This window comes from Giraffa tippelskirchi, chromosome 7 (genome assembly GCF_054371585.1).
Source record: "Giraffa tippelskirchi isolate mGirTip1 chromosome 7, T2T-mGirTip1v1.2.pri, whole genome shotgun sequence".
In the NCBI taxonomy this organism is placed as follows: Eukaryota; Metazoa; Chordata; class Mammalia; order Artiodactyla; family Giraffidae; genus Giraffa; species Giraffa tippelskirchi.
In genome coordinates this window covers 160,865,901-160,877,002 of record NC_137281.1, presented here as the reverse complement: position 1 = coordinate 160,877,002, position 11,102 = coordinate 160,865,901, and the positions used below count along the sequence as shown (strand labels likewise).

At 49.1% G+C, this 11,102-nt stretch overlaps 1 protein-coding gene and 1 non-coding gene across 4 annotated transcripts; one reads left to right on the top strand and one right to left on the bottom strand.

Moving 5' to 3' along the window:
* Window positions 1-506: 506 nt before the first annotated feature.
* Window positions 507-9,100, bottom strand: CALM1 (calmodulin 1). 3 transcript variants are annotated; one of them, XM_081510880.1, is made up of 6 exons: window positions 8,275-8,460; window positions 5,721-5,751; window positions 4,528-4,671; window positions 2,117-2,223; window positions 1,581-1,716; window positions 507-1,410 (listed from the first exon to the last, which is right to left on the bottom strand). In XM_081510880.1, the coding sequence occupies exons 1-6, from the start codon at window positions 8,275-8,277 to the stop codon at window positions 1,382-1,384; spliced, it is 450 nt and encodes a 149-aa protein (XP_081367006.1). In that variant the 5' UTR covers window positions 8,278-8,460; the 3' UTR covers window positions 507-1,381. The 3 variants fall into 3 exon arrangements, with proteins under 3 accessions (XP_081367006.1, XP_081367004.1, XP_081367005.1); XM_081510878.1 differs by lacking the exon at window positions 5,721-5,751 and having other exon boundaries at window positions 8,257-9,100; XM_081510879.1 differs by lacking the exon at window positions 8,275-8,460 and having other exon boundaries at window positions 5,721-5,757.
* On the top strand, window positions 5,158-5,230 carry TRNAG-UCC (transfer RNA glycine (anticodon UCC)). The gene has a single exon. It is a non-coding gene; the product is annotated as a tRNA-Gly (tRNA).
* Window positions 9,101-11,102: the final 2,002 nt, after the last annotated feature.

Here is an 11,102-nt window from a genome sequence, read left to right as displayed (position 1 = left end):
AATCAAAAAGTGACTGGTAGTGTCCTTCAGGCATGGAGAGACTGGCTTAGAAAAGTGACTACTGCTTCTATCACACACAGCGAGGATTGAATTACAGACGCACTAAATCATCTCTTGCACAGATGGTCTCAAATAGTTACATAAAACAGGTAATCAGCAGCACAATTGATAAGAACCCTAAATACATGCTTGAGAGAAAGCGGTTTTTGCTTTTTCCTTCATTTAAGAGCTCTACTGCCTGAATAATCATTAAGTTACCATGATTCACTCCCCCCTCCCCCCAGTGAACATACAAGTAGACCTACATGTCCGTAGACAAGATGAAGCCATCAGTATCTGCCTGGTCTAGGGCAGGGTCTCCGGCTCAGCAGCCGGTGCTGGGATGCGTGTCTGTGTGGGTGGGGGTGCCCAAGGCTGGGCTGTGGGCATTTTTAAAGTACACTGGCCTCCCCTCCGACTGGCTCGTCCCCGTTTAGGTCTGAGCTTTACAAAGCATTTAACACCGCTTTAAGTTAATGGTCTTTTTATTGGAAAAAAAAAAAAAGACTAGCATTTACAACTTGGAATGGACGTAAATTGTAAATTTCTTGAACAGCAATGTTGATGGTTGTGCTGAAGTCCACAGCCACAGCCTACTCTGCCGGCTCCAAGTCATGGTTCAGAAGGTTTTAAAAACAGAGAGTCCAAAGATGCTCCCTTGATAAAAGTTTCATTTTAAAAATCTGTATGAATGGTGATAACCTGACACCCATTCCGCTCTAGCACAAGGCAGACAACGCTGCAGCGACACACGCGGGCAAAGCCGCCAGCGTGTGCCCGGTCACCACGGGGACGCTCCAAGAGGCCCGTCCTGCTAGTAATGGGGCTACGCCTGGACAGTTTATCCTACACCGCATCCTGAGGTGAAGCCATTTTAAATGCCTCTTCTCAGTAAACCAGCTACGACAATTTACACTAACAATTTGAACTAGAACCCCTTTGAGTAGGTTTTGAATTTGTTTTTTTCATTTTTTCATTTTTAATACAAACGCCTGACTGTGCTCAATTGTCAAGCTGCATGCATGAAAAACTGGCCAGCCCAAACAGTGTTGTTAATCATGAGCAGATGGACCTGCCAGGAGTCCACTAAGTGCTTCCTTATTGTTAAGGTAGGACAAGGATTTTTATCGGAAAACTGATGTGTAGCTTGTTCTTTGGGGGACAGGACCACCAACCAATACATGCAGATTTCGTGTGTGGACAGAAGGTACTTTGACATTCAGTTTTGCTATATAGAAACAGAATGAGTAAATGAACTTTTTTTTTTTTTTTTTGCAAGAGGTAAGTAAAAGATTCAATTTGATTCTTCTAGAGGGGGGAAAAAGGAGTTGAAAGTAGGTCTTCATTTTGCAGTCATCATCTGTACGAATTCTGAAAAGACAAATAATCATAACTTTCGGTTATCTTCAAAAGCAGCTTTAATGCACATAACATCTCTAGTCTGCATAAGGGAAAGAAACCCTAGCTGCAGCAGCCAACTTTCTCACAGACCCTAAAGGGAGGACCATTACAAACCAAGCTAAGGAAACGTGGGGTTTTACCTTCGTAGTTGACTTGTCCATCTCCATCAATATCTGCTTCTCTGATCATTTCATCTACTTCTTCATCTGTTAGTTTTTCTCCTAAGTTTGTCATGACATGACGGAGTTCTGCGGCACTGATGTAACCATTGCCATCCTGCGAACAGTCATCAATCGTTACCGGCAGGGACCACGGTGCCCGTGTGGGCAGCAGAGCTCTGACCGAGTCACGCCCACTGTGCGCACCCGCCACTCTCCAGCTCCCACCTCTACCACCAAACACACACACTCAGCCAAGGCAGAGACCGCAGGCGCTTTAAAAAGCAAAGAAACGGCAAGTAACAGTGAAGAAACCTGCTTCAAAGTTTCTCTACTATTTATTACATTTACTCTCATATGATAAGGTTACTGCAGTAAGTCAGCATATTTAAAGTGAGATTAAAGAGGCTCAGGCAGGTAGGTAAAGTGTTCTAACTAGAAAAGCATGTGAAAGCTTTTAGAAATGATGGCCAGAAAGTCATATTTCACTACAGTCAGCAATGCTGACACAGGGTTACCTTGTCAAAGACTCGGAATGCCTCGCGGATTTCCTCTTCACTGTCTGTGTCTTTCATTTTTCTAGCCATCATAGTCAAAAATTCCGGGAAGTCAATGGTGCCATTACCTCAAATTAAAAAACAAAAGCTTGTGTAAAATAAGTGCTTTAGTTAACGCTGCTCAAAGAGAGATGATTGTAGAATTACTTTATAGAACAGTAAACATTTGGTAAGACAAACTGGTGAACTGCTTTATCAGATGGAATCATCTTCAGTCAGTTCAGTCGCTCAGTCGTGTCCGACTCTTTGCGACCCCATGGACTGCAGCACGCCAGGCCTCTCTGTCCATCACCAACTCCCAGAGTCTACCCAAACCCATGTCCATAGGTCTAAACTATTCAAAAATGTCACAGGGCAATTTCACATGATTCGCATAATTCAAACTAGTAATATATGCCCAGGATAGCATTTAACGATGCAAAGGAAACTGCACACGCAGCTTCTTGGCCACTGAAAGGTTTGTACACTTCAACAGGGAAAAAAAAAGGACAGCGCAGTGCTGGCTGAATCTTTCCACTCCCAACAGAGGCACCTGAGCTTGCCGCCCCCCAAGTGAGGGAGAGCCCTCGGATCTACACCTGCGTACACTAGTGATGCTGCTGAAGGCCCATCACTGAGCCACCGAGGTTTCTAAGGAAGGAAGCGAGTGGGGAAGACATGAGCGGGGAAAGGCCGACTCTCTTGCCAGGGACCGTAAGTGCTGCAAAGTCCTCTCCAGGAGGCGTTTCTCAGATGCACTCTGGGAAGTCACCTAATCTTCTTCTCCCAACGCAGTATCTTTATTTCCTACTACAGGCATAGCTGCGAAGTGTTTTCTCAGCTCAGATCACTGACAATCAGGAAACTGTCAGCAGAATCTGTTCTGTCTCCAGTATTCCAGACTTCTCCTTTAAAACCAACAGTCAGATGACTAGGCCAGAGACAAGCCGCCAGATCAACAGAAATGAAAAATTAGAAGAGATAAAAGCCTTATGTGAAGTTATTCTTTTTCACCAGTACCTTTAAATCAAAGTAGTAATTCAGATTCCTTCAAAGCGTTTTGGTCTCCAAAGATGTGAAGCATTACTGATGTTCATGGAAGATAAAAACCAGTTGTCTGAAATGATCTCTTACAGCCCTACAGCACTGTTCTTCAGCATCGACATGTTCACTCACTGCAAATGTTAGATTTTATAGCTTGAGAAAACTTCCCCTCCTTGTTCCATACAATCGGAGGGCCTAATACATTTTGCCAGTCCCCAGACCGTTTCCTGGGCTAGACTATAAGAGAACAACCCTATGTTCCCAGATGGTTGATCATCTTAGCGGTCAAATGAGACAGAACTATGAATATACCTCTTTCTCCAAATTACTACCAATGAAAACAGTCTTTAGAAGTAGCTCAGATGGGCTTAAACCACTGTTAAAGAGCTGACCCCAAACCCCTGCTTCTAAATATATGTGACCAGCAGTATAATTCTGTTTTATCACATTACATCATACTTTTTTATTATACTATATTTCTAAATGGCTACTATCAAGCTGATCATCAAGAAGTCTAGATCCAAACTGTTTGTTCCTATTTCATCTTTTCAAAATTTACTAATGTTCTACAATGTAATGTTTATAGATTTGATTAATTTACTTCAATGTATTATATAAATCAAACTATTATATAAATCAAACTTACTAGTTTAATATTATTTCCAAAGCACATGGTTTTTCTTTGGGGGGAGAGGGGAGTGCTTAAAAACTACTTCCTGATAGAAGCAAGCAGTGAAAAGGTCCCCTGTCCACTGTTCTCGAGTCCAGAGAACAAATGACCGAACGGCTACCAACGGCCACAGGGGTCACCGCCCGTTCCTCCTGGCTCCACGTCCTCCTAGGAACTTCTATCAACCTAGTCCCTTCCGTCATCATGCACCCCACCTCCAAGCCTCACGTGATCCCGGGAATTCTCTTCAATAAACACATCAACAGCTCACACTGTACTCACGTCTATACATTAACATCTAAGAAGGTTCTTCCCCCACTTCACTTGGGATTTTTCTCCTGAGACGACCAAGCTTTTTTAAAAGGTCTATGGCTATTTGTTTTTACTGTCCCCATAGTACTGAGTGCAGACTCATGGGCCAGTTGATTAAAGACTGAGCTCCAGGTCATGGCAAGTAGAAAAGAACAATGCTGTGATCTGATCCAGGAAATGTTCTGGACCGTGAGCAGGGCTAGAGGCAGGCCCGTAATCTTCTATTTTAATTGTCAACGGCCGTAAGGAAACCACAGAAAGGACCTTTGCACATTTGCCATGCTCTCGACACCTGAAAGACAATCTGGTAACATGTCTGAACTTGAATTACACCACACTGGCACTCACTCAGTTCTAAAGCCCTTACCATCAGCGTCCACCTCGTTGATCATGTCCTGCAATTCGGCTTCTGTCGGGTTCTGACCCAAAGACCTCATAACAGTCCCAAGCTCCTTGGTTGTGATGGTGCCATCACCGTCTTTGTCAAACAGGGAGAAGGCTTCCTTGAATTCTGAAAACACAAGTTTACCTTTAGAGTGAATGTCTTCACCCAACCCGGGCACAGCACGCCCATCCCCTGAACTTGCCAAAGCAAGCCAAGTTGTGCAAGCTAACACAAACTGCGTGCTCTTCATCTGCTGAAACCAAGACACCGCGGTCACGCTGGACGCGCCTTCACACAGCACACACGTCACTCCAGGCAGCCAGTTCCGTAAAACTACAAAATTCTCACATTTTTAAAGCTAAGCTTCAACACAGTTTAGTGCTGGGTCCAATCTGACAAGGGAAGATTGGTCCGCATGCTCTCTTAAGGTCCCTTCCTGTGAAATCTCTACAGCCGTAAGAACTCCTTGTTTCACAGCAACAGGAGAGGCGGCTACCAGAAATGGACAATCCCTGGTAACCAGTGTGTTCTCTCTGCGTGGCATTCAGAGTATTTCAAAGGCAATCCCGGTTTCCTGAAGAGAAACCATCTCAAAAAACCCCTCCAGGGACTTCCCTGGCAGTCCAGTGGTTAAGACTCTGTACTTCCAATGCAGGGGGCACAGGTTCGATCCCTGGTTGGGGAACTAAGATCCGGCATGCCACATACCCAGTTTAAAAAAAACCCAAAAAGTCCTCCAGGGACTATTAAAAGCTGAAACCTCCACTAACTTCATCCCCTTCCTGATGATTACAGTGGTCCTCACGATCCTCCTCACCCATTCCCATTTAGAATAGCAAGCACAAGCTTTCACGGCGCGTTACAAAGTGGCGTTAAGAACTCGAAACTGCATTTCTGAATAGCAGGCTCCATGCCATCTCATTCCATACAAAGCCCAGCACCCCGTGAAGTACTCCCGAGTGTAACAAGTGGGTGTCCTTAGTTCCACTTACTTTTACATCATCTCCAAAAGACTGAGAAGGAGTAACATTTAACCTAAACATCTCTGCTTGTTGTTTGCGTTTAAATAAAAATCCTTAGAAAACTGCTCAGACTAAGGGGAGAGACGGAAGCGTCACCAGAACTGAGTCTACCTAGTTCTGGTCTACCGAGACCCCCTGCAGTCATCCACTTACCAGCAATCTGCTCTTCAGTCAGCTGATCAGCCTGCATAGAAAAAGAAAAGGTTATAATTCAACCCATGGGAGTCTGCAGTCAGCACAGCTTTTCCAATTAAGTCTTTTAATAGTGATCTTTCTCAGCTGTGAAAATTTCAGCCATGTCATTTAAGAGAAACAATTAGAATCCAGGGAACCCTTTATGCCGTTTTAAAAACAAAGGATGACAAGTTAGAGACAAGGTCTCACTTCAGGTTTTCTTCTCTGGGCCTACTGGCTCTTTGCTCTGCGGGGGGTCGAACTAGGAAAAGTCAGTTCATCATTTGAGAAACGGCACCTCTAGTGGCAACAGGCCCCCTGCAGCAGCCGCAGGGCCCGGCTCTGCGAAGAAGAGCGCCACCTACTGCACGGACGCCGCAGTCCCCGCAGCCATCCACGGAGGGACCCAACCTGCCGCGGCTGTCCCTGCAGCCAGGACCCGGGCCAGGTCAGGCTTTCAATGCACCTTGCGCACCGCTGCGGGCACTCCAAATCTCCAAACTGGAGTTACATAATGGCATTGGCTTGGATTAACAGGCTTTTATATCTATTTTATGAGATACAATTAAATGGAAAAAAATAAATATACAGCAATGGGTTATCCTACCAACTTCATTTCCATGCTTTCCAATCACTTAAATTAGGCAGTTATTTGTTAAAAGCCTACCATTTAGACCAACTTAATGTCCTTGGTCAAATTATCCTATGATGCAAAAGCCAGGGAAAAAAAAAATGGAACGGTCCTACAACTGAGCTGTTACAAAACTGCAAAAATGAAGTACACAGAAACGACATAATTATGAGACTGTAGCCTCTTTTTTTGAGAGGAACTATTTCCTTTGCTAGAGGATATTTACTCTACCCATTTTAAGGGTGATCTAAGAGCTGCTCCTAATAAACACACTTTACTAGAGGTGGTGGTAATGCCACGAAGGTAATTCTCACTTGCATTATTTGGTCTCTGCAACGCTGATCTTGTGCCTCCCAGCCATGGGAATTCGGGATCTCAAGGACAGATAATATGTATTTTTATTTTAATGAAGGATGTCTAATGAAGCCAGTTCCAAAACAAGTCCTAGTAGAAAGCTGATGGCAGATTATTCGAACTCTCAAAGGAAAACTTTCACAGTAAGAGTGATGTTCCAACATATTGACTTGGGGAGGAAACATTTTTTCCAAATTAGAACTGTGTCTCCTCTGCTCCCTACCCTAGACAGGGCACGCCGGTTTTCTTTACACCGAAGGAAGGAGACACGAGGATTTATGTAATGCCACGGCTACGTCTCTGCCTCCTATAACAGGAAGCGCTGCCGGCCACACCTCGCAAGAGAAGCTGTCACCTCGCCGGGGGAAGTGTCCTCTGCAGAGTGGAGATCGAGGCTGTCGGCCCGCCTCGACACAGAAGGACACGCTCACCGCCACACCGCGTCGGCCTCCGGACAGAGGTGCGCGGGCACCGCCAAGCCAGTAAGGCGGGGGGTGATGTCAGCCCTGCCGGCCGAGGGATGGCACACCCGGCGAGGCGCACCGGCGCATCTGGCCGCCGGGGAAGCGCAGAGGAGGCGGAAACGGGGAGGGCATCTCCCTTCGGACGGAAAGGAGCGCGGGCCGGAGAAAGCGCCGGGCGAGATGGCCCAGGAAGCGGGGAGCGGGGAGCCTCCCCTTCCAGGCCAGGGAGACCCCCCCACACCCGCCGCGGGCGGGGCCCGAGCGCGCCCCACGCCTCCCACCCGCTTCTGCCCAGCGCGCCGCCACCTCCCCCGGAGCACAAACTTCGCGTCTCCACTGGAGACCGCGGCGCGCGCCAGCGCTCCTCCCCGCCCCCCGCCCCAGTTAGCACGGCCGAGCGCCTCCCGCGGGGGGGGCCCGTCCGGTGCACCGAGGCCCCGCTCGCCTCCACCGCCGCGCGGGGCGGGTCTGCAGGGGCGCCGGACGCGGCGACGCGGGCCCCGGGCCGCCGCAGGGCCCCGCCCGGGCAGGGCGGCCGGCCCGCCGCTTCCGCCCCCGCCGCCCCCCGCCCCGCGCCTTCCTGCCCCCACCCCACCCTCCCCAGCTCCTTCCTTCCCGATCCACGCCCGCGCCGCGCCCCCCGGGAGGGAGGCGGGAGGAGCGCCCCGAGGGGACGGCGGTGGCCCCGCGCCCCGGCGACGTGCGCCACCGGCTCGCCCCGGCCCATTCATTCTCCGCCGCCCGCGAGCCGGGGTCCGGCCACGGCCCCGCCCGGCCCCCCGCCCCTAGGGCGGCCCGGGGGCGGACGGCGGAGCGGGCGGGTGCGGGGGCCCCGGCGCGGCCAGAACCCCCGCCCGGGGCCGGGCGCGGCCAACCCTGGCCCCACGACGGGCCGAAACGTAAACGGGGCTGCCCGGCCGAGGAAACCGGGATGCAAACCCAGAGCGCGTCCTGAACCGCAGCGGCTGCGCAACACCCGGAAGCCAGGAAAAGCCACCCAGCGAGGGAAAGAAGGGGAAAGAGAGAGGATCTGGAGAGCCCGGGCGGGCGGCCGCGGCGCCGGCACTCGCCGCGCCCCACCTACCATGGTGCGAGCGAGGCAGGGAGGCCGAGAGAGCGAGAGTGGCCGCGCCGGGGCCGGGACCGCAGGGCGCCTCCGCTACAGCTGCTGCCGGGGCGCTGTGTGCGTTGAGCGCTGTGCCGCCGCCGACCGACGCCGCCAACTGCGCTAACGGCTCCGCGCCCGCCAGGCTCCCAGCTCCTCCGCCGCGCCGCGAGCCTGCGCCCCGCGCTATATATACGGCGCCGCGTATCCCTCCGCCGCCGCGCCGCCGCCTCGCCCTGCGCCGCGCCGCGGGGGCCGGGCCTCGCTGCCTGGTCCCGCCCAGGACCCGCCCCCAGCCCTGGGCCCGCCCCCGGCGTGCCCGGCTTCCCGCCGACCCTGCGCGCGCGCGGCCGCCGGCGGGGCTGGGACCCCCGGCGAGGGGACGTGGGGACGGTCGCGGGGCGCTTGCTCCGAAGAGTGCCCGCAGGTGCCCGCCCCGGCCAGGGCGAAGACTGAGCGGCTGCGTAGCCGACGTGGGGTGGCTCTGGGCTTCAGAAGGCCCCCGCCCCTCGCCCCAGGCCCACCCCGCCGGCGGGACTCCCATCCCCTCCACGCCCGTGGTGGGCCCCTTCCTACCCCCACCACCCGCCCCTCGCAGTTCGCGCCCCGGGGCAGCGGGCTGGCCCTGGCCTCGCGGTCTCCCGCGGGCCCCCACCGCTGGGGAGCCGTGGGTAGTTCTAGGGTGGGGGCGGCCGCACCTTCGGCGGCCGAGGACAGGGGTCTGGAGGGAGCAAGTGTCCTCGCGCAAGAAACTGCTTAGACGTTTGCTTTTCAAGTACTGTCGGAGACAAATATATGCTCGGTTGCTAAATCCGTGTCATGCTCATATGCTTAGCCAGTCTTACCTTAATGTTTTTACGTTTCCACTGATTTTTTTTTTTTTTTGTATGCTTGAATAATCTCCCTCTCCTACTGTCTTTTTTTTTCCTATGGAAAACACTACTCATTCTGACCCCAGACTTACTGAAATTAATGTACCTGTCCATCTTCTGTAGACTTTCAAACACCATGCTTTGATTTTTCTTTTTTTATGTTAGTTACCTGGTCCTAAGAGATCAGATCTTTATTCGTAGATCCACAGAAACAAAGAAGGAAAAAATAGATCCATAGAATCCCCTAGATTAGAGTTGGAACACACAGTTTATGGAGCTCGACCATTTTTAAATACACAATCTTAATTATATTCCCTTTCAAATAGTATTTTAATCTAAAATTTACTCATATTTTCAATTTTCTGTATACCAGAAAAAGGACCATATCAGTTATAAATGTAAAGCCCAGAACTTTGTAAAAATCTTGACAAAATGCTGCAGTTTCTTTTCTTGCCAAGGCAGAGCACAGAATCTGATCTTTTGTTTACAGGGCCTGGGCAACAGTTGCAAGTTATTATTTGCATACTCTTTCAGAAAATGTGGCAAAGTGTGTGATTGACAACCTCTGCTAGAAAGGGCTTTGCTTGGTTATGCTTGTTTCTGGTTTTGACACAGTCTGCAGAAAAGATGTTTTAAAACAATGGAAAATGTCTGGGCACATTGTAGGTGCCCAGGACTTGTGTCATAGCCTCAGACAAATATCTATGGAACTGTTCTTACTGATATGCCTTCTGGAATGCGGTAGCAAGGGGGAACCAGCTGTGCAATTTAAAGGGAGGCTGCCACAGCGAGCCAGGGAATGGTGCTGCCTTCCCTCTGCAGGTGAGAAAGACATCATCTGCTGAATGTGATTATCATCACCATCATCCTGGCTTCCTGGGCAGAAACTTGAGTGGGAATAAAGTGTATGTTAATAGGAAGTTGGAAATAGGGGGAAAGGGACTAATACAAAGTCAATTAAAAGAATATTCAGTAATACAGTGAGTTACAGTCTAAATGGCCAAATATGCTAAGGGAATTCGTATTCTTTCGCCAGGCTTTTCATACAGTAGTTAGTTAAATACATTTTAAAACTTGGTATACATTGTATAAGAAGGAGGAAAAATGGCCTCAAGATGAAATGTGTTTAATTCTTAAAGGTTTATTAGGTTCTAATAGTCTTCTGTTCCTTATAATTAAGTTGCTAGAATCTGTGGTTTTGAAAACCAGGCATTTTCTAAAATAATGTTTCTTCCTCTATCATTTAACCTATTTCACCCAAATAACACACTTTGAAACTTTTTCATGACTTTATTTGCTAAAGACTGTATTTCAAAGTCATCTTACTTATTATAGTAAAATTCATTATTGTGATTGTTTACATTTTACCAGCGAGAGTTCTCTTTTGATAATTCTTTATCAAAGTACAGCTTTCAAGTCTAGTGGATTTGTAGTGAGGTCATGCTTTACTCAGTTTTATGGCAGTTTGACACACTGAAATATAAGAAGGTCAAGTGACTTGCCCAAGATCTTTCCATGAATCAGGGATGAGGCATAAAATGGAGTGTGAGCCCTTGTTCAGACACTCTAAGATCAGATTATATATTAATGAAATTAATATCTGAAAATTGAAAATGTACCATGTGAAGCTTTATGTATTTCCTGAAGCAGGTTCTTCTGACCACCTGGATGATCACTGGGTTTTCATTAAAGATTTAAGTGAATAAACTTTCTAATTTATGAAAAGATCAGGAATCAAGAAATCCCTTGGACTGCAAGGAGATCCAACCAGTCCATCATAAAGGAGATCAGTCCTGAATGTTCATTGGAAGGACTGATGTTGAAGCTGAAACTCCAATCATTTGGCCACCTGATGCAAAGAACTGACTCATTTGAAAAGACCCTGATGCTGGGAAAGATTGAAGGCAGGAGGAGAAGGGGACAACAGAGGATGAG

What these genes read in the sequence shown, in the direction of transcription:
- CALM1 (XM_081510878.1), bottom strand. Translation starts at nt 8,839, where the DNA reads ATGGGAGTCCCGCCGGCGGGGTGGGCCTGGGGCGAGGGGCGGGGGCCT. An exon ending in CAACGAGGTGGACGCTGATG is followed by an intron (nt 2,224 to 4,527) that starts GTAAGGGCTTTA and finishes TTTTAATTTGAG; the next exon opens with GTAATGGCACCATTGACTTC. An exon ending in TGGACAAGTCAACTACGAAG is followed by an intron (nt 1,411 to 1,580) that starts GTAAAACCCCAC and finishes TTGTCTTTTCAG; the next exon opens with AATTCGTACAGATGATGACT.